We start from the raw sequence: 24,083 nt of genomic DNA on the forward strand, positions 1-24,083 counted from the left end.
CCAGTGAACAGGGGAAGTTTCTACAAATTAAATACTTGTGAAAGTATTTGGATAAGCCTGTAAGAAGTTCAGAAGGAGCCACTCTGTCCTAGTAACTTACTAAAAAGGTGAACAAACCTAAAAATCAACTATTGTCAGATGAGAAAATGAAGTGAGGACACTTCCAACCCTGGAGTCAGGTGAATAACAAAAATCTTAACAGGAGAACAGATCTCCACAGATAACAATACTGTGCCAGTAAAAACAATGTAATTGGAAATTTGGCAAACACTCAATGTTGACATGTCTCAGAATTAAAAACTCCAATAAAACACACTAACCAAAATGGGAGTAGGAGTGAGAAGAGGTGGCATGCTCCATGCTGTCAACAGCTAAACATTAAGAACAGGACACAATGAAGAGGGTGGGAAGGGTGGGGTGGAGGCAGGATGAAGAGTCAAACCCACAGGGCTGTCTATGGGACAGTGGGACACTTTAGGCACAAAGACGAGAGAGGGAGAGTCTAAACCTCCATACCAGGCATAGGGAACCCACAGGTGGAATGAGTAGTTCCAGATATTTGGGTTTAAAAAACCAGAGGAGCTTAACACTGGGTGAAGTAACACCTGGAATTTTAAAAGTGAGGGGGCTGGGCTCTGGGAGAGCTGAGACAATGACGGAAAACTGGGAACCAACCTATCCTTAAAGACAGGACAACAAAAGCTCTTATAGCACAAAAGCAGCAGTTTTAAAAGTTCCTGTGGTATACTAGAGGGAGATCTGTTTACTAATCACAGAAGTGTGCTGGAAGGGCAGTGATCTTTAGAGGTTATCCCCAGTACAGAAGAGACCTGGAAAGCCTCATTTACCTCCCTCATCCAGGTACACAGACACCTCTGGGAACTAGCACAGTGTGAACAAACACTCCACCTAGCTTGCTAAAAGTGTGACCTGCCCCCAGGGCTTTCTGTGGACATGCATACAGCCTAAGTAGGAGGCTCCTCAGCACTCTCACAGCATACAGGTACAAACCTTGCTATTACTGTGTGCCCCGTCCCTGTATTATTTTGTGAACTTGACCTCTGCAGGAATCCATCCCAAGTGGTACCACAAGCCTGGCAGTGAGCAAAGAGACCCAAATGGCGCCAACACCATCCTAAACGGACTCCTGCCCTAGGGAGAAGGAAAGATAACCAATCACACAGGCCAGTCTTGCTGCCCCAGCAGTGGGCTTGGGGCAGATATCAGGTCTGACTACAGGCTTGCCTATCAACTAAAGCTTCTTAGGCCACAGCAAAAACAGTGCCCTATAGTTCAGTGGTATTGCATCTCTGGTAGATGCTTGGTCTGACTCAACTCACAGCCAAGGCAGCCCCAGATGAGCCCACCAATAACAAAGGGACTAAAGCCAGCCCACAAGAGGCAAACAGAGCCATTGCAGACACCTGGACTGAAGGCAAACACAGCTCAGCTACAAGAGTACAGGAGATTCTCCAGGTGCCAGATTCTGGGGAACAGTTGACAGTGCAATGCAGGGCACTACAGAACTCTTCTGATAAGGACATCACTTTCAAGAGTATGAGATGTAGCTGACATTCCTAACACAGAGAAACAGACATGGAGAGGCAGACAAAATGAGGACATAGAGAAATATGTCCCAAGTGAAAGATGATGACAAATATCACAGCAAGAGAGCTAAACAAACAAAGGTAAGAATTTTTGTCTGATAGAGAATTTAAAGTAATGGTCATAAAGATAATCACTGCATTTGAGAAAAGAGTGGAGGCTCTCACTGGGACCTTCAACAAAGAGATAGAAAACATAAAAAGGAACCAATCAATAACTGAATATTAAATATGTAACTCCATTACTGAACTTAAAAATATTATAAGACTGAACAGTTGACTGGTGGAAGCAGAGGAACAGATCAGAACTGGAGGACACAGTAATCAGAAGCAATCAAGCTGAACAGGAGAGTGAAAATGAATAATACAAAATGAGAATAGATCAAAGGAACTCAATGACATCATCAAGCATAAAAACATTAGCACTGTAGGGATCCCCAAGTGAAAAGATAGAAAAGGGGACAGAAAATTTATTTGAAGAAACATTAGCTGAAAACTTCCCTAAGTTTTCACCCAGGTCCAGGAAGCACTGAAAACTCCCATCAGAATAACCCGAAGAAGTCCAAACCAAGACACACAGAAATTAAAATGCAAAAAGTAGTGATAAAGAAAGAATTTTAGAAGCAACAAGAGAAAAGGAAGCAGTTACATACAAGGGAAACCCCAAAAAGCTACAAGCTGATCTCTACAAGCCAGAAGGGAGTGCTGTGATATATTCAAAGTGCTAAAGAAAAAACCTGCAGCCAAAAATACTCTATCCAACAAGGCTGTGATTCAGAACAGAAGCAGAGATGAAAGTTTTCCAGACAAACAAAAGTTAAAGGAATTCATAAACGTTGCCTTAGCAACATTACACGAAACATTAAAGGGGATTCTTTGAGTGGAAAAGAAAGATCACAGGCAGGAATAAAAAAAAGAAGGAAACACAAAAACAGTAAAAGTAAGTATTATCTGTAAAAATCAGTTGAAGAGATTTACAAAATACAAAGATGAAATATATGACACTGCATACCTAAATAAAATGTGGAAGAGAGAGGAGTAAAAATTTAAAAATTTTAACATTATTTATTTTTTAAAGAGTGAGAGAGAGAAAGAGTGTGAATGGGGGGGGGGGGGGGGGGCGGGGGCAGAGAGAAAGGAAGACACAGAATCTGAAGCAGCCTCCAGGCTCTGAGCTGTCAGCACACAGCCTGACATGGGCTTGAACTCAGAATGGCAACATCATGACCTGAGCTGAAGTTGGATGCTCAACTGACTGAGCCACCTACGTGCCCCAAAATTACTGCTTTTAGAATGGGTTGAAACTTAAGTCATCATCAAAAAAGAAAAAAACATAAACTCAATTCTGCAAAACAAACTGATGGTTACCTAGAGGGGAGGCTGGCTGGAATAGGTGATGGAGGTTAAGAGTACACTTAGCATGAGGAGTACTAACTAATGTACAGAATTGTTGACCCTAACTATACTGTACACCCAAACTAATGTAACTTTATGTTTATTACACTGGAATTTGAAAAACCTACTTCTTAGTAACTTTCAAATAGGCAATACAGTGTTATTAATCATAATCACCATAACATATAATACACCCCTAGAACTTACTTATGACGTAAAGTTTGTACCTTCTCATCATCTTCACCTATTTTCCTTATCTCTTGACCAATCCTGTTTTTTGTAAGGTTTTCTTTCTTTTCAGATTTCACAGAAGTGGCATCATACACTATTAATGATTTTCTGTCTTACTCCACTTACATAATGCCGTAAAGATCCACTCTAGTTTTTGCAAATGGCAGGCTTTCCTTCATAATTTTAATGTTTTGTTTATCTTTGACAGAGAGAGAGTGCAAGCAGGTGAGGGGCTAAGACAGAAAGACACAAGAATCTGAAGCAGGCTACAGGTTCTGAGCTGTCAGCAAAGAGTCCTATGCAGGGCTCAAACTTGTGAACCATGAGATCATGACCTCCGCTGAAGTCAGATGTTTAACCAACTGAGCCACCCAGGTGCCCCTTTCCTATTTTATTTTATTATTTTATTTTATTATTTTATTTTACTTTATTTTATTTATTTTATTTATTTTACATTTTATTTGTATTTTAATTTTAATTTAATTTTTATTTTGTCATTTATTTCTTAATTTTAATTTTATTTTATTATTTTAATTTCTTTTATTATTTCATTTCATCTCATTTATTTCATCTCATTTTTTAATGTTTACTTATTTTTTTTTTAATTTTTTTTTTTTCAACGTTTATTTATTTTTGGGACAGAGAGAGACAGAGCATGAACGGGGGAGGGGCAGAGAGAGAGGGAGACACAGAATCTGAAACAGGCTCCAGGCTCCGAGCCATCAGCCCAGAGCCCGACGCGGGGCTCGAACTCCCGGACCGCGAGATCGTGACCTGGCTGAAGTCGGACGCCCAACCGACTGCGTCACCCAGGCGCCCCAATGTTTACTTATTTTTGAGAAAGACAGAGACAGAGCGTGAGTGGTGGAGGAGCAGACAGAGAGAGAAGGGAGAGACAAAATCTGATCAAGGCTCTAAGCTGTCAGCACAGAGCCCAATGTAGGGTTCAAACATGGGAATGGTGAGATCATGACCTGAGCCGAGGTCGGATGCTTAACTGACTGAGCCACCTATGCGCCCCCTCCTTTTTTAAATTTTAAATGCCTGAATAATATTCCATCTTTCTTTGTCTCTCTGTCTCTCTCTCTGTCTCTCTCTCTCTCTCTCTCGCTCTCTCTCTCACACACACACACACACACACACACACACACACACACACACAATCTTTATCTGTTCATTTGTGATAGACACTTAGGTTGTTTCCTTGTCTTGGTTATTATATAAGCTGTAACAAACAAGTGAGTATAGATACCTTTTCCAGAGACTTGTTTCACTTTCTTCAAATATAAACCGAGAAATGGAATTGCTAGATCATATAGTAGACCTATTTTTAATATTTTGAGGAACCTCAATAGAGTTTTTATAGTGGCTACACCAGCTTTTCCCAACAACAGTGCACAAGACTTCACATTATCCCATATCCAACTTATCTTTTTGATAAAAGTCATTCTATTGCCTATTAAAGTGATACGTCATTGTGGTTTTCATTCGAATATCCTTAAAGATTTATAATGTTGAGCCTCATTTTCCTTTTTCTATCTACTGTATTGTTTTTATTTGAAGTTTTTATTTAAATTCTGGTTGTTTTTGTTGTTGTTGTTTTTGTTTTTTTAACTTACAGTGTATCATCAGTTTCAGGAGTACAATTTGGTGATTCATCACTTACATCTAACACTCAGTGTGAGCCTCTTTTCAAATGCCTGTTAGCTAATTCAATGTTTTTGAAAACAATGTCTTTTGGAATATTTTGTTCATTTTGTATTTAAAATAGTTTTTAAATTTTTATTTATTTTTGAGAGAAAGAATGCACATGAGCAGGGGAGGGGCAGACAGAGTTGGGGATAGAGGATCTGAAGCAGGCTCTGCACCAGTAGCAGAGAGCCCAATGTGGGGCTTGACTCAGGAACTATGAAATCATGACATGAGCCAAAGTTGGATGCTGAAGTGACTGAGCCACCCAGGCACCCCTATTTTGTTCATTTTAAACTGGATTGTTTCTTTTTCTCATGAGTGAACGAACAGCTTCTCTCTATATTTCACATACTAACCCATTATCGAATGTAAGATTTACAAACATTTTTTCTCATTCAGTAGGCTGCCTTTTGACTCTGTTGATGGTTCCCTTATATGCTTTCTTAGAAGCTTCTTAGGGGCACCTGGGTGGCTCAGCTGGTTAAAAATCCAGCTCTTCCCTTCAACTTGAACTCCACATCAAACTATGTGCTAGCAGCGCAGCGTCTGCTTAGAATTCGCGTTCCCTCTTTCTGTGCCCCTCCCCTGCCGGCACACTTTAAGTAAATAAACTTAAAAAAAACAAACAAACAAAAAACGAAGAAGCTCCCTTTTAGTTTGATGTAGTCCCACCTGTTTACTTTTGTTTAATTTTGCAATAAATCCTTGCCAAGACTGATGTCAAGGAGCTTTCTCCTATGTTTTCTTAGAGCAGTTTTATGGTTTCCAATTTTACATTCAGCTCTTTAGTCCATTGAGTTATTTTTATGTATGGTGTAAGACACATCTAATAATTTGCTTATCCCTAACTGATATAATAATCATTTATTCCAAATAATAACAGCAATAAGTTGTTTGATTACATGTGTGCATGTTTGTAACTATATATATATATTATATACACACGTATATATACGTGTATACCTGCTTATGTGTAAATGAAATGAATAATAACAAGATTCAAAAAGCAAGAATGAACAATCAGGAATAAGGTAGAATTAATAAAGCACATGACTACTCCTGCAGCAATACAGTGTTTTTTGGAAGTGGACCTGGATCAGCTGTTAGTGTATAGGGCAAATCTAGAGCAACCACTAAAATATAATCTCAAAAAGACTTATAACTGATAGTATAAGAAACGAGATAAAAAGGAATGCTATACGATGATCAGTAACAAACAGTAACTACAACTAATAAAAAGAAGTAACAAAATAGTAGATATAACCAACTACATTAAGACTCACTTTGAATGAAAATGAAACCTGGAGATTATCAGAGTAAAAATTTAAGACCCAGATACATGTGGTCTATAAAAAAAAACAAACCACACACAACATACATAAAAATACATACACCTTCAAAAATAAATGGATGGAGAAACATATACTATGCTAACACTAGTCAAAAGAAAGCAGAAGAAGTTAATACTAATTTCCGACAGGTCACACTATAGAACAAGAGAGCGATCTCTCTCAAAAATAAACATTAAAAAAATACTATGGATAACTATATGTTCACAAATTTTATAACCTGGAAGAGATGAACCAATTCCTTAAAAAAATACAATCTATCAAATTAACAACAGAAGAGATAACCTGAATGAACCAGTAACTATTAAAGAAATTGCATCAATAATTAGTAACTCTGTAACAGAAAACACCACCATGCCCAGATGAATTTACTGTTGAGTTTCACCAAATATTTAGGAAAATTATGCTAATGAGCTACAATTTGATCCAGAAGTAGAGGGAACATTCTGTAACTATATTATGACGCCAACAGAATGATTACTCTAATACCAAAAAAATCACCAAGACACTATAAAAAAAAACACTACAAGAAAAGAAAACTTCAGACCAATGTGTCTCACAAACACATGCAAAAATCCTCACAAAATGTTAGCTAGTTGAATCCAACTATGTATAAAAAAATAATTTTACACTATGGCCTTGAATCCAACTATGTATAAAAAAATAATTTTACACTATGGCCAAGTGGGATTTATTCCAAGTAAGCAAAGCTGATTTAAGACTAGAAAATCAACTGCTGTAATGCATCATATTAAAGGACTGAAAAAGAAAAATCACATGATCATAACAAGTGATGCAGAAAAGCAAACTCAAACATTCATGCATGATAAAATTACTCTCAGTGAACCTGGAATACTTAGGAACTTGCTCCACATAAGATACCTACAAAAAAAACTACACCAAACATGATAATGTACCTACAGGTGAGAAACCCAAAGCATTCCCCAAGCCCAGGAACAAGGCAAGGCTGGTTCCATCAAATGATAGTTTGATTTTTTTCTTTCACCTTCAGTAGGTGAATAAATAAATGAACTGTGGTATGTCTACAAAACTGAACGTTATTCAGAAATCAAAAAGATACAACAAGACATACAGAAAACTTAAATGTGAAATGTGAAAAGCTACTTTTGTATTCCAACTATATGACATTTTGGAAAAAGGGAAAACTAGAGACATAAAACATCAATGGTTTCCTGGGGCTGGTGGAAGGAAGTTATAAACAGGCAAAGGACATATAATTTTCATTTAAAAAATAATAATTTTGGGATTCTGGGGTGGCTCAGGTCATGATCTCATGGTTCATGAGTTCAAGCCCCATGTCGGGCTCTGTGCAGACAGCCTGTTTTAAATTAAACAGACAGAGCCTGTTTTAAATTAAAAATTTAAATTTTTAAAAACATTTAAAAAAACAAATAAAAAATTATTTAAAAATAACAATTTTTGAAAGTAAAAAATTTTTAATGTTCAGTTTTGAGAGAGAGAGAAAGACAGAGCACGAGCAGGTGAGGGAGACACTGAATCTAAAGTAAGGCTCCAGGTTCTAGGCTGTCAGCCCAGAGCCCGATGTGGGGCTGAAACTCACAAACCACGAGATCATGACCTGAGCTGAAGTAGGATGCTTGACCGAATGAGCCACCCAGGCACCCTATGAACACAGAATTTTTAGGGAAATGAAATTCTCTGTATGATACTATAGTGGCAGATACTTAAAACTGATATATTTGTCCAAACCCACAGAAAGTACAAGAGCGATCCCTTAAGGTAAACTACAGACATTAGGTGATAATGATGTGTTAACGCAGACTCACTGATTGTAACAAATATACCATTCTGGAATGTGATGTGATAATGGGGGGAGAGGAGAGGGATATATCTGTACCAATTAAAAAAGAAATTTTTTTTTTTTACACTTATTTATTTCTTGAGAGACAGAGCGCAAGTGGGGGAGGAACAGGGAGAGAGGGGGACACAGCATCCAAAGCAGGTTCCAGGCTCTGAGCTGTCAGCACAGAGCCTGACAGAGGGCTCAAACTCATGAACTGTGAGATCATGACCTGAACTAAAGTCAGATGCTTAACCAAATGAGCCACCCAGGTTCCCCTCTGTACCGTCCAATTTTGTTGTGTCCCTAAAACTTGAAATATAAGACCTATTTTATAACTGAAATTTATATAAAAACTTATAAATAAATACAACTAATTAAAAAATAAGAACATTTTATCTTCAATACCAAAGACAACAGTCCAACTTAACAATGCATGAAGAAACTTGATACACATCTAAAGAAGGTATATGTGAAGACAATTTTATACTAGTTTCAGGTACACAATAAAATGTGCAAAAATAATTCCACACCCTATGCAATGCCCATCACAACTATAGATACTATCCTTCAAATTCATAGTTTAAATTAAAAGAGAAATGTGAAAAACAAACTTAATTCAAAGATGTGTTTGAGAAATGCATTTAGTGATCTGAACACCAATTTATTTTTTGAAAGAATCCACAAAATTTTATCTTAATAACTGCTAGAGGATTCCACTGCTGACTCCCTTTCTAGTAGGCCTATTAGCAAGCATTCTTTGTTATGTTTTTTAAACTTCTCATATATTTTGAGACCTTACAGATTTCTACTTCTGCAGTTTAAAGACTACAAACGAATGCTAATAATACTGGCAGCACATATACTAAAATTGGATCGATATAGAGAAGATCAGCGTGGCCCCTGCAAAAGGATGACACACAAATTCATGAAGCATTCCATATTTTTAGATATTTAAAAATTTGGCCATGATGATCCATGATCAAGGTGATCTAATAGACAGTACAGAAGCCAATGTGCAAAGCTCAGAAGTACACTGATCAGTTATGTGAGCTGCTTACTATCAGAAAAAAATCTTGTAAGAAGATCCGTATCCTGGTGCTTTTTAATGTTTATTTTTGAAAGACAGACAAGAGTGTGATCTGGCAAGGGGTAGAGAGGGAGACACAGAATCTGAAGGAGGCTTCAGCCTCCGAGCTATCAGCATACAGCATGACGCGGGGCTCGAACTCATGAACTGTGAGATCATGACCTGAGCCAAAATCAGATGCTTAATTGACTGAGCCACCCAGGTGCCCCTAAAAGTTTACCTTATTATTTGCTAATGTCATCCACAACAGTTCATCTGTACACATACTAAACCATCTCGTTCACTTTTTTAAGAGGTTAATTAACATTACTATGTTTTCTGGGGTCCCTCTCCTCAGAGAGGGAGCTGTTTGTACACAAAGGGAGATTAGAGAAAACATGCTTTTGGAAAGCAAATAGGAATGGTTTCAAATGATTTAAACTTTTCATTGCTGTCCACTTGTGGTTCTACATTCCTGGTGAATGATGAATGTTGCTGTCAAAATGCTGCCCCTTACCCATAAGGGTTGCTGGGCATTTGATGGCAGGAAGATTTTAAAAGCTAGACCAAAGTTAGTTTAGAATTTAGTTCTGTGAACCTGGTGATAAAGCAAAGAAAAGGTTTATTTTTGTAAAAATACTAGTTTGGAATAGTAATGTTAGACTTATCCCAATTTAAGAATATGAAATTAGGGGCGCCTGGGTGGCGCAGTCGGTTAAGCGTCCGACTTCAGCCAGGTCACGATCTCGCGGTCCGTGAGTTCGAGCCCCGCGTCAGGCTCTGGGCTGATGGCTCGGAGCCTGGAGCCTGTTTCCGATTCTGTGTCTCCCTCTCTCTCTGCCCCTCCCCCGTTCATGCTCTGTCTCTCTCTGTCCCAAAAATAAATAAAAAACGTTGAAAAAAAAAAATTAAAAAAAAAAAAAAAAAAAAGAATATGAAATTAATCCCCAAGCATAGTTTTAGACCAAAAAAAAAGTTTCAAAAGATTGTTGACTTATAATACAAATGTTGTCTTCTTCCCTTTTCCACACAGGTCCAGAGCAATTAAAGAGAATGTAATTTCTGCAGGCTGTCAAATAAATGTTGTATTAAGCCAACTTCAGTTCATCCTTTAATGAATTAGAAGATTGGGTTACCCTCGATACATTCATATTCATTTCTTCCACTCCCCTTAATGTTTCTTAATCTCCTTTTACCAAAGATAAGTGAATAGTAGGGAACAAGGGTCCAAATGGTTAAGTTTCTTTGTACCCTTGCACTCCTAATACAAATAAACATGTTTTTAAAAACCCAAGAAGAAATATATAAAAATAAACACTACAAATGACACAGAGTATTAATGCTTCCTCTAGTACCTTTCATATAAACAAAATGAAAACACCTTTTCATTGAAATGAGTATGAGAGCCATCCAGTGAGTTTTCTTAGTTAAAACTCATTTCCACAAGTATTAAGACTTACTTTATCATTCTAATTAGAAATATTTTGGGGGCGACTATGTGGGTCAGTAAGTGCTGGACTTTTGACTTCGGCTCAGGTCATGATCTCAGGGTTTTGAGTTAGATGCCAGTGGTACTGGGCAAGGAACCTGCTTCAGACTCTCCCCAACTCCACTCCCTCCCTCTGCTCATGCTGATGTGCTTTCTCAAAAAAACAATCTTTCAAAAATGGGGGATAGGAGACAGTAATTTTGTTTTTCTATTAATAAAATATATCTTATCAACTCCACCTCTGCTAAGTTGTTAACAGTTCAGTAACTTCTAAGTTGCAGCATTTATAAATCATAATTATACAAACTAACCAGGTTGTTTTAAGAGTAATGTGCAGGGGCGCCTGGGTGGCGCAGTCGGTTAAGCGTCCGACTTCAGCCAGGTCACGATCTCGCGGTCTGTGAGTTCGAGCCCCGCGTCAGGCTCTGGGCTGATGGCTCAGAGCCTGAAGCCTGTTTCCGATTCTGTGTCTCCCTCTCTCTCTGCCCCTCCCCCGTTCATGCTCTGTCTCTCTCTGTCCCAAAAATAAATAAACGTTGAAAAAAAAAATTAAAAAAAAAAAAAAGAGTAATGTGCATTTAGCAAAATAATCTCCAGGAAATAAATACTCACTCTCAATGATTCTTCCCCTCCCCCGTTCATGCTCTGTCTCTCTCTGTCCCAAAAATAAATAAACGTTGAAAAAAAAAAAAAAAAAAAAAAGAGTAATGTGCATTTAGCAAAATAATCTCCAGGAAATAAATACTCACTCTCAATGATTCTTGGAAGGAGGAGGCTTGGTATTGTGCATACTTTGCAATTGTAGTATGAGATCTATTACTTTCACAACGCCAGATTTTCTTGGTTCCAGTAGGATCCCAGTTTTCATCTGCCGGTTGCAACAACTGTGTCCTCACTTCCACAGTATGCTCATTGTTAGCTTCTACCAAAGTTTTGGTAGAGAAAAGTCCAAGATCTTCATAAAGAAATAACTAGTGTTAATAAATAAAACTGCATTTAATACACTAAACATTTAAAGGTACCTAGAAAAAGCTTTATGGAACTCCAACCAATTTCCTAAAGATTGCTCAAACCATTAGGTGCCAGATTTGCACAGCAACTCCTTGAAACATTAGATACAAAACATCATGACTAGCAGATGGAGTGCTTACAAAAAGGATACAATTTTACCTACATTTTATAGCTTAAAAAGTATTCTATTATCTAACCTTAATGACTAATGTATAATAACACCAAATTAAAAACTAAGTAAAAATCCATTCTAAATGGGCCAATGTTGGCATCATCTATTAAAGATGTGCTAGAGACAGAAAAAGAAGAATCCTAAACTGAAGCTCAAAGGAAAATAAAGTTTCTGCCAGTGTTTTAAAATACTAAAATGCTGGGTTGGCTGCGTGGCTCTATTGGTTAAATGTGTGGCTTCAGTTCCAGTCATGATCTCACAGTTCATGGGTTTGAGCTTGTGTCAGGTTCTGTGCTGACAGCTCAGAGCCTGGAGTCTGCTTCAGGTTTTGTGTCCCCCCCCCCCTCAGACCCCCCCCCACTTATGCTGTTTCTTTTTCTCTCTCAAAAATAAACTTTTAAAAAAAATACTAAAAATAGTAAAAGAATGTTCAAACTTTCTTTTTTAATCTTACCTAATTTAAGAGCTCCAGCAAGGCCACGTATTACTGTAACAGGGTTTTTGGGATTTGTACAAAACTGATGTAATGGAGGAAAGAAAGCATCACGCTTGTTTTCCAACTGCAAAATTAAAATGTTTTGTTAGATCTCATAAATAATGATTAAGTATTACACTGCAAATTTGTACTCACTTTTGCATCAGTCATTTTTACATCTGATATATATTAACTGTTAATACCGTCTTGCTCACATTGCAGTACTTTACCATTAGTTTTTTTCAGGAAATTATTAGGAGTTAGTAACTCCTAATTTTCCTAATAACTCCTAAATTTCTTTTAAAAAACACATCTTAAATTTGATACATTTTGAATATTATCAATATTACACTATTCCAGCATATTACTCTAAAATTGATATTGATGATATTTAAGTATTTTAATAGTTAAAAGTATAATCTAAGTGTACTCTTCAAGTGTACTTCCAACTTCTTGTTTGAAAGATGTGGAAGAAGTGAAACTTAAATCTCAACATCAAAGCATTTTAAAAACTAAAAGCAAAATTAGAAAATTTTTCAATAAAACCTCAAAAAGATAAATATTCACTTTGCTTTTTATTCCCTCAGTTTAGTTTGAAAGGTTTATTTTCATGTTTATCTCACAACTGCCCTTCACAATAAGATATGCATACATGGTAAGTTGGTAAAGGATTAATATAACATTTGTAAAAAAAAAAAGGACAAATTTCTAAAATGATTTTAGAAATAAATAAATAAGTAGAAATTTATTTCTATTATTTAGAAATAATAGATCACTATTATCTACATATTATCTTATCTATAAAATTATTCTTAATTCTTGTTCTTCAATATTCAGCTCAAAACATCTTTTGCACATGTCTTAGGAAATATAGTAAGGATAGTAACAAACTCTGGGGGAAGTGAATCAGAAATTATTGTGATATACATTAAGTTCTACAGCAAATGCTGAAATTTCTGAAATGCAAAAAAGGCACTTTAGCTTCAAAGTGACATTCAAAAATATCTACTGTACTTATATTTACTTTAACCTTTATAATAACATGTTCTTACTGCTTTTATATTTGCAACCACTTTTTATGAAGATAGAAAAATTTTTCTAATTGAAGCAAAAATTCAAATGAATTTCAAGGTTAATAAAACTAGCAGGTGGTAGAATGTACATTTAGAACAATGTTAACAAAAAAAGGACACAAAACAATTTTCTTTTGCTACTCTCATATAATCCTAGTCCATCTGTGAGATATGTACATGTAAATATTAGCTTCAACAAATCTTTTGGAATAAACCAGTGTGTCAATACCCTTTCCACAAAGGACAGGTAGTAAACATTTTTGGTTTTAATGGACTACATAGTGTTTTGGAACTACTTAAGTCTGTCAATCTAATGACAAACTTAAAAGCAATCAGAGACCACAAAAATAAAAGGCATGGCTGTGTAGCCATCTGTTTACAAAAATAGGTGGTGGACAATATTTAAACTGAGAAATGTTACTAAGAAATGTTATCATCCTCTGGTATAGAAGTTATGTTTTCTCAGAATCATCTTGTGAGAAAAAAGTTAATTTTCCCCAAAAGGACATGTGCATGGCTTAAAAATATATCTTCAAAAGAGAGGTAAGTTCAGACACTTGATATATTTCTATTTTGTTAGTGAGACTCACATAAATACTAGGTGTGGGTGGATTCAACTTGTCTTTTGGCAAGGGAGGATATGGTGAGGTTGGTGGTCTTGGAGGCGGACATTTATCCAACAAAATATGACTATTAGACAATCCATTTTTACCTAGATTCCTGGAAAATAAAAAGTAGAAAAAAAATCAGGTATATGTTAATTTTGAAATAGAAAGCAAAAAAAGGAAATTGAAATTAAGTTTTCAGTATATAACATTTACAAAAATAAAATCATGCTGTTACTGGTATCCATTCAATAAAACAATAAAGAATTGTTAATTGTGGCAGAAATTCACTTTGATTTCTTGTATATTTAAGAAAAACTGAAGAAAATATACTATATAACCACATAACATGAATTATTGACAAAACTTTTCTCCTAATTTTCCTATTTATTTTCTGGTTTGAACAATACAATGTTTTTAATATGTTTCACCCTGAGATACACTTAATAGTAATTTGTAGATTTTTCGGTTTTTATTTTTAAGTTAAATTTTAATAGTTAATATACAGTGCAATACCGGTTTCAGGAGTAGAATTCAGTGATTCATCACTCATATAACAACATCCAGTGCTCATCACAACAATGTTAACAGTAATTTGAACCAACAACAACAAAAAAGGATTAGATAACAATTTCATAGTAAGATCTGTTTCTTTTCTCAAATGTCTTATTTCCAGAATAACTTCTGACAACTTTGAAATCTGCAAGACACTTATTTTCTGTTTTCAAAATGGATTTTTTGTGTATTCAGGAAGATACCACTTTACTAAACTTACACTTTATTACAATAATTTTTATACTGGTATATATAGTTGCAAACTACAAATTGTTACTATGGAGGAAAATTAATCTCAAATGCAAACTTCTCCAATGGAGAAGTATTTCTCAATCTTTAAAACTTAAAAAAAAAAAAACACTCAGAAAACTGTGAAAAAAAGTCTTTGAAATCAGACTGTCCTATTCAATTATTAAATTAAAAAATAAGCAACACATATATAAGGGAAAAGCTCTTAAAAATACCAAAATTTCAAAGTCTGTGAAAACTATTTCAGAGAATAAAATATATATCAATAACTCTGTTAACTTCAGAACAAAGTAGGTTTTTAAAATTTAAGTTCATGTAATAAAACAAACTGAAAGCAAATTACCATTTATTAATTAGCTTTATTTTAGCTAAAGAAAAGAATAACTTTCAGTTGTTTACACTAAGGAGAAATACAGCTTCAAGTGCAATACCTCCCAACTTTTCAGATGCCATATTAAATATCCTTGAGGATATAAAGCCTATTTTTTTTCACTATAACAAAAACCTTTTGGGGTGCCAGGGTGACTCAGCACAGCATGCAACTCTTTTATCTGTGGGTCATGATCTTTATCAAGTCCCATAATGGGCATGGAGTCTACTTAAAATAAGAAAATAAAATACAACAAAGAACTTCTGAAAGTTAGGAAACAGGTTTAAAATTACTGAGTTCTTTTATTTATTTATTTTTTAAAAAATTTAATGTTTATTTTTGAGAGAGAGAGACAGATTCAGTGCAATGGGGGAGGGACAGAGAGGGGAGAGAGAATCCAAAGCAGGCTCCAGGCTCTGAGCTGTCAGTACAGAGCCTGATGCAGGGCTCAAACTCATGAGTTGTAAGATCATGACCTGAGCCGAAGTCGGACATTTAAACCAACTGAGCCACCCAGGTGCCCTGACTTCTTTTTTCTAAATAAAAGAATGTGCAGACATATATTAAACTAAACTTTTATTATACTTAACTACTGATTAAGGTTAAATGTTAAAACAATAGGTCCAAGTATCTGTTTACAAACACGATGGCCCATTATGTTTACCTTAAAATCATTTAAGGTTTTAAAAGTACAGAATTGAGTCTAATTTATAAACTTCACAGAATGTTTTTTTTTTTCCAAGTTTACTTATTTTGAGAGGGGGGTACACACACACGCACATTGGAGGGGAAGAGACAGACAGAGGGAAAGGGTGAGAATCCCAAGTTTGCCCCAGCTGTCAGATCAGAGCCCGACCATGGGACTCAATCTCACAAATCATGAGATCATGACTGAGCCAAAATCAAGAAGCACACACTTAACTAACTAAGCTACCCAAGCACCCCAGAATACTTGTTTACAAGTAAAAAAATTCTGTTTGAAGCTGATAAAGGAAAAATTCAAGCATCTTCATTAGGCCAATGCATTAAAACTCAATAGCATCTCGCATACACGAGAGTCAAAACTAATTCAATCACTTGATATCTAAAATTATAAAATTAAAACTCTTGGGGGCATATGGGTAGCTCAGTTGGTTAGGCATTGACTCGATTTTGATTCAGGCTATGATCTATTTGTAGTGAGATCATGCCTTGCATTGAGGCTGCTTAGGATTTTCTCTCTGCTCTTTTCCCCACTCTTGCACTCTCTCTCAAAAAATAAAAATTAAAATTAAAAAATTAAATTAAAACTCTTAAAAAGAGGCAATTACTATAACTGCAACCAAGATGAACCAAACAATAGTAATTTCAAAGTAACTATGACTCTAAAACTTTATGAAGAACAGACATGTGAGAAAACGCAGAACAAGTAATATAATGAAATCACATTACTAATTGCTTAATATAGTTCTCCCTATAATCGTCAAGTCAGAAACTACAGTTTACCTCACAGAACAAATACATGTTTGTAGTAAGAAAGGAACCACAAGTTCTCTCTGCTAAAATACATAATACTGGGGTGCCCAGGTGGCTCAGTCGATTAATTGTCCGACTTCTGATCTCAGCTCAGGTCTTGTGTCTCAAGGTCCTGAGTTTAGACCTCTCAAGTTGGTCTCCACACTGGGCTTATAGCCTACTTGAAAAACAAAACCAGGGTGCCTGGGTGGCTTAGTCAGTTAAAGGTCCAACTTCGGCTCAGGTCATGATCTCATGGTTTGTGGGTTTGAACCCCACACTGGACTCTGTGCCAGCCTAGAGCCTGCTTCACATTCTGTGCTTCCCTTTCTCTCTGCTCCACCACTCACGCTCTGCTCTGTCTCTCTCTCTTTCAAAATTAAACATTAAAAAAAATTAACAAACAAAACCCCCAAAATATAGTATCAACCTCAGGGAAAAAAGTATAGAGATGTAGACAATAAAAATGTAGAATTTTCTAAATAATAATTTAGAAAAATATATAATTCTTCAGAGGAAACTTTACTATAAAAATCCAACATGTTAAAGAAAAGAAACTGGGGAAAAAAAGGGTAGATTTAGGAAAGATTAAGAGTTTATTTCATTTTGAAAGATTCTTCTTAAATGTAGTTAACTTCATATTAGGGAAATTTTTACTATGTAAGAAATATTTTTAAGGCACCTTATTTAAATTTACTTTCAAACATCATTTAGAACAAAAAGTGAACGGTATTCTACAGATAAAGTCATATACAATTTAAGTTTCTTTCCTCCAGAAGTTTCTTAACCAGGTAAAGACTCTCTCACACTGATGGTTACTTTGCAGTAATATGAATTCAGGGTCCTGTGCAGAAAACATCAATATTACTTAACAGAACTGGTCAAAGACCGTTATCACTTGCCAACGTGGCTCTATCTGAAAGCCTCAGAATACGTAACCTCATACTTAACCTCAACTTTTCAGAACCTGTTCGGTTATTCTCTTTCCTCTGTCCTATCTTTTCTATTCTTTGTTTTTCCCCTCTGTTCTCTGAAGGAAGTAGGGGGTGGTGGTGGCTAATATACCTTCAATAATAAATTAATAGCTACATTAACTGAAAAAACCATGAAATCACAGGTTCCTAGTGGTATTTTAAATAAAGATACTTTCAACTTTATTATTATTGTTATTATTTTGAAGATTTTGTTTTTAAAGTAATCTCCATAACCAATGGGGTGGGGGGGGGGGGGCCTGGAACTCACAACCCTGAGATCAAGAGTCACATGCTCTTCCAACTAAGCTACCCAGGTGCACCAATACTTGTGACTTCAAAAAATAAAACTACACACCTGGGTAAGGCAAAAGTCCTTTTAGTACTTTCCAAGTCAAAACTGAATCTCAAAAAAATATTTTACTGAGAAGTGAATGATTCCATACATTTCAAAAAATGAGATGAAGATTACAATCTACTAAAAATATGGAGAATACCAATTCTACTTAATTATAACTTTACACAAAATATTAATTCTTTACATTAGTCCCATTACTTCACACTAGGTGGCTGCAAGCACAAGTTACATATGAATTTTAAAATGTGCTTTAATGTAGAACTTTCTTAGTGACACACAATTAATGACTGACTTGCTATCTATTAAATCTAAGCGACTCAACATCTGAAGAAATTTTATTTATTTATTTATTTATTTATTTATTTATTTATTTATTTATTTATTTATTTATTTATTATTTTTAATGTTGATTTATTGTGGAGAGTGAGAGAAAGAGAGAGCATGAGTGGGGGAGGAACAGAGAGAGAGAGGGAGACACAGAATCTGAAGCAGGTTCCAGGCTTTGAGCTGTCAGCACAGAGCTGACGCGGGGCTTGAACTCACAGACTGCGAGATCATGACCTGAGCTGAAGTCAGACACTTAACTGACTGAGCCACCCAAGCGCTCCTGAAGAAGTTTTAGACAGAGGATACCTAAAAACTGCCAGTTTCAGGGTCATTAGCTGGAATTATTTTCACCTTTGAAACTATAGTAAACAAAACAGTGAAGGTAGTTCAAAAATTTTTACTTTCTATATTACTTAACTTTACCCTCAATTAGAAAAAAATTAAAATCCAATTATCAGTATTCAAATTTCAAATGTTATGTACTAAGTTTACTGCAGCCCTTTAACTGAGTTCATCTAAGTTTTACATTGCTTCCTATAAGGGATATCCATGAGTAAATGCGAGAAAGGAAACCGATAATCTATTATTTCATTTAGGATTTGATTTCATTGTGTTTAGTACTAACAGAATAAAAACACTGAATTAAAAACTTGATGTCAGGTTTTTGAGGTGCTACAACTGCTATAAAACTGACTGTGGTGGGGGCGCCTGGGTGGCTTGGTGGGTTAAGTGTCAGACTTCGGCTCAGGTCACAATCTCACAGTCCGTGAGTTCGAGCCCCGCGTCGGGCTCTGGGCTGATGGCTCAGAGTCTGGAGCCTGCTTCGGATTCTGTGTCCCCCTCTCTCTCTGCTCCTCCCCTGTTCATGCTCTGTCTCCCTCTGTCTCAAAAATAAATTAAAAAAACGTTAAAAAAAAAAATTAAAACTGACTGTGGTGGTAGGTGCACATATCTGGGAGTATACTAAAATCCAATAAAATATATTTTAAATGAGCAAACTATAAGGCATGTGAATCTTATCTCAATAAGACTTTTTTATAAAGGTAAAATTAAGACACACAGGAGGGGGATATCTATATAGTTTCACAAAGAAAGTCTTCCTTATTCTTGATTATTTATTTATTTTTTTTTGCAGGGGAAAGGCACTGCACCATTAAGAAATTTCTCAGAATAGCAGAATATGGCTGCCCTCAAAAGAGTGATTGACAGTCTGTTATATTTTTCAAATTCCTCCTATACACGTTACAATCCCTTTATAGTCAGAAAAAACTGTTACTAAAAAGAAATCATAGTTATAGTTTTCTAGTCTTTTTTTTTTCCTGTTTTCTCATCAAGTATGATTTAAACTCATTCTCAGATCTCAATTCCCAGAATAAGGTTAATCATGGAAAAATAGAGAACTCTAATAACCAGAAGACACTTTTAGATAAGAAGTATAAGAAAATGCTTTTCACGTTGGATACAGTTACAAGGTATGACCATAACACCAACACATAACAAAGAACCCTAGGAAACGAATATTTCACATGTGACTATATCACTTTTTACATAATTGTTTGTTAATAATTGCTATTACTTATAAAATCAAAATATTATTTCAGTTTTCTGATCAACGGTAGTCAACCATTCTCATTTTGTGACAAATTTTCCCATACTAACCTGCATGCCTTCAGAACTTCTGAGGAACTGGAATATATGGACACAGACATTGATGGTATAACATGAGGACCAGGTTTTTGGCTAATTATAGGCAGGTCTGTTTTTACAGAGCTCTGTGAGTTCTCTAGCCCTTCTCCATTAAGTGTATTTGACCTGTGAGGACTGTTAAGGCTGGGAACAATGTGTGTGGTTGTCTGTTCAATGGATTTTGGAGAAGGAGTTGCAGTAGAAATGACTGAAGAGGGTGACGAGGCAACAGAATTATTATTCTTTGTATCAACGCTGGGGTGAAAATTATTAACTTTGTCACAGGCTCCAGTCCCCTCACTGTCACTGGCTTTTCCAATCAACAAGGCAGACATCTGAGGATTATCTGAAATTTGTACATTTGGTGATAGGGAATCTCCATGGTTAGGATTGCAAACAGGTTCTGCCATCAACTGCTGAACATGATTAGAAAGTCCTTTGACACCAGCACAGCCATTAGGTGTGTCTCCAAATTGCCTGCTTGTTTCAGGCACCAAAGATCGATTTCCTGAAGGTTTGCTCTCTTTGGTAAAGGTAATGCCTTGTTGTCCACCTGAGGTAGCAATATGAGAGGAGAGGTGATTGAGAGCAGCTCCCTGTGTTACTGAATTGCTAGGCAGAGTTTGATGTCCAGTCTGTTTCTGAATAGCAGTGCTAGCTGCCTGGAGACACTGGGCAGGCCCAGTGTGAAAAGGAGGTTGTTCATCATGAGATCCTGCCAAATGTGAATTCTGACCTTTGTGAAGCCCCTTGAAAAACAGAAAAGAAATTACCAAAATTTGTTTAAACCTATTATGCAAACTCAGAATATGAATGCAGAATAATAGGATTATAAATGTTTAAAGAACCACCAAAAACAATGTGCACTATACTTTAACTCAAACCCTAAAAATTGTTTTTAAAAGTTCCTAAAATCCACTGATTAAATGTAGCTAATATTCTTAGCAAAAATTATGTAACGAGGCTGCATAATTTTACTCTGTTCATTAGTGTGCAGCAATATTTCTTCACATAAGGCTTTAAGAATTTTTAGAGTTCAATTCTGATAGACACATTTTCACGTTAAGAGAAACATATCTGTAAATTTATTACACACAGCCATTGCCAAGTCATAACACAGACTAAATAACACAAGTCATTTATCTAAAAAGTATTATAAATTTCATACAGGAAGTATACTTACACAACCATTAAAATTACCAGTGACCCTATAACATAAATTTAGCAGGTATCCTTCATCAAAAATGCAAAACTATTAAATCGATGAAAATATTTCAAGGTATTACTTACATGGAATTCTATGCTCTTAACCTCACCCCTCACAGCCCAAGAGGACATTTTAAGTGCAGTGTCCCCACTAATTAAGAATTGAAGACATTTTTCTCCCAAATTGACATCATTAGAATACAGGAATAATGTTATAGCATTTTTATAGAATAATTTATTGAAATAAAAAGTTTTAAATCAAACAGAAATTACTTAATGGAATTAAAATACTATAAGCAATGAATTAAATTAATACTACCTGAAATTTCTCTTTAGTATTGTAAACTGCTCTAAAAAGAACTCATTTACCGACAGTAATTTAGCAAAACCGATTAAATATGTAATATATAACTTCTTTAGAATTACAAATATAATTATACATTGACATATTGTTAATACAAAACTCTAGATGTAGTTAAAAATCTCAAAACCCTAGAGAAAATCTTACAGTAGCTTCTTTCTGAGTTGGTAATTAATTCAATGTAGTGACAAGGCAAAAGTCTTCTGTTTTCATATGAAATGGAATTAAGTTGTATATACACAAAAGTCAATTTTAATTAACTAAAATCTGTCAGCATGCTGTTGACATTAAGTTTTGCCGTCTAAGATACCCTAAAAGCAATGTTTTATATAAGAAATATTATTTATATTTAATCTACCTTAATACTGGAAATGCTAAAAATGACACAAATTAAGAATACAAAAGAACAATACAGTATTAAATAATTAAGCAAAAGAACAATCATGGAGTAACTCAGATAAAATCCTTGTTATACAAAATCAGTTTTCATAAAACAAAAGTAGCAAATATTGTTATTAAAAAAATTTTTTTAATGTTTATTTTTGAAAGAGAGAGAGACAATGTGAGTAAGGGAGGGGCAGAGACAGAGGGATACACAGAATCTGAAGCAGGCTTCAGTTCTGAGCTGTCAGCACAGTACTGACCAGGCCTCAAACGCAAAAACTATGAGATCATGACCTCAGCCACACACCCCCAAATATTGTAGTCTAATAAAATCAACATTCAAAATATTCCAAAGTAGGCAAATAAAAACTTCATTCACCGTAGTCAAAACTGACCCAGAGACATTAAAAATTAGTACTTTTATTACTTCTCCAGCTATAAACCAGAGTATTTTGAATTTATTAATTCCTTCAAAGGAAATCCATGGTATAGTGAAAATAAAGAAGGACTGGAGAACTGACTGCAACTTTCACTGTATTCCTCAACCAAACCCAATAAATAGACAGCTGATAGAAGCCTGAATGACGGTGAACACATGTTGGCCGTAATACATTAGTTGACCATTATCCTTTTATGTACAAAGGAAAAAACTCTTAGAAAACCAAGTTAAAAATTAAAATTAGAGGTTAAAGATAAGATAATGGCTGCAAACAAAATTCAGAGATTTATCAATGAGCAACTTACTAACATAAAAAACAAATTCAGAAAAAACATTAAACACAGTAATTACAATACAGACTTTAAGTGAGTAATGTCCAATATAAGAAACTGCTGAACATAAACATACAGACCACCAAAATCCATACTTAAAAATGTCAAGGCCAAACACTATATTAATGAAAAACTTTAGGTGACAAATCCAAGGTCAGAAAACCCTAACTAAAACACAAAAAAACTGCACCTAAAACATAAAAAAACAACAGACATTAATTTCTTTGATGTTTATTTTCCTAAATATGTCTCCCATGGCAAGGGAAACAAAAGCACAAATGAACCACAGGGACTTCATCAAAATAAAAAGCATCTGCCAGTGAATGAAACCATCAACAAAACAAACAACCTATCAAATGGGAGAAGATATCTATAAATGATATATCCATTAAGTGCTCAGTATCCAAAATCTATAAAGAAGTGAATACCGGGTCACCTGGGTGGCTCAGTCGGTTAAGTGGCCAACTTTGGCTCAGGTCATGATCTTGCTGTCTGTGAGTGTGAGCACCGCATCAGGCTCTGTGCTGAGAGGTCAGAGTCTGGAGCCTGCTTTGGATTCTATGTAACCCCCTTTCTCTGCCCCTCCCACACTTGTGCTCTGTCTTGCTCGGCCTCTCAAAAATAAGTAAATGTTTAAAAAAAAAAAAAAAAAAAAGAAGTCAATACCAAAAACCTGAAGAGTCCAATTAAAAAATAGAGGACATGAACAGATATTTCTCCAAAGACAGAGATGGCCAAAGACGCAAGAAAAGTTACAACATCTTTTGAGATGATGATCATTCATCATTAGAGAAATGCAAATGAAAACTACAATGAGATACTACCTTAAACCTGTTCACAATGACTAAAATCAAAAAATTACAAAAGGACTAAGTGTTGAAGAGGCCATACAGAAAAAGGAACTCTTGCAGACTACTGGTAGGAATGTAAATTGGTACAAACGCTATGGAAAATGGTATGAAGGTTCTAAAAATTAAAATGGAAATTAAAAAATTAAAAATAGAAATATGTGATACAACACTTCCAGTACTAGATGCTTACCCACAGAATACAAATAAGTTTCTCTTATTTGTATATATACAAATATATTCTGTGTATACCACAGAATAAAAAATAAGTTTATTACTTATACAATAGCCAAATTAGGAAAGCAACCCAAAGGGCCAGTATATAGATGAATAATGAAAATGTGATTTAAAAATACACAATGAAAAACTGCCACTAAGTCGCAAAAAGACGAAATCTTGTCATTGCTGATAACATGAATGGACCCAAAGAATATAATGTTAAATGAAATCACTGAGAGAAAGGCAAATACTTCATGATTTCACATATATGTGGAAAAATAAAAGCAAAATAAATGA

General features: G+C 35.3%; 1 protein-coding gene and 1 non-coding gene across 10 annotated transcripts in view; one reads left to right on the forward strand and one right to left on the reverse strand.

The window, feature by feature from the left end:
- The window catches only part of LOC115508053 (lysine-specific demethylase 6A-like), a 175,309-nt gene that overhangs the window by 29,443 nt on the left and 121,783 nt on the right, over window positions 1-24,083 (reverse strand). For all 9 annotated transcript variants that reach the window (XM_030306458.1, XM_032592296.2, XM_036064360.1 and 6 more), the window contains 4 exons: window positions 19,971-20,746; window positions 13,973-14,102; window positions 12,289-12,394; window positions 11,401-11,606 (listed from right to left, as the gene is read on the reverse strand). In XM_030306458.1, coding sequence (XP_030162318.1) covers window positions 11,401-11,606; window positions 12,289-12,394; window positions 13,973-14,102; window positions 19,971-20,746 — 1,218 coding nt within the window. The remainder of the gene's footprint in view (window positions 1-11,400; window positions 11,607-12,288; window positions 12,395-13,972; window positions 14,103-19,970; window positions 20,747-24,083) is intronic.
- On the forward strand, window positions 8,932-9,041 carry LOC115508058. The gene has a single exon (XR_003966924.1). It is a non-coding gene; the product is annotated as a U6 spliceosomal RNA (small nuclear RNA).

Source organism: Lynx canadensis, chromosome Y, assembly GCF_007474595.2.
Source record: "Lynx canadensis isolate LIC74 chromosome Y, mLynCan4.pri.v2, whole genome shotgun sequence".
Taxonomy (NCBI): Eukaryota; Metazoa; Chordata; class Mammalia; order Carnivora; family Felidae; genus Lynx; species Lynx canadensis.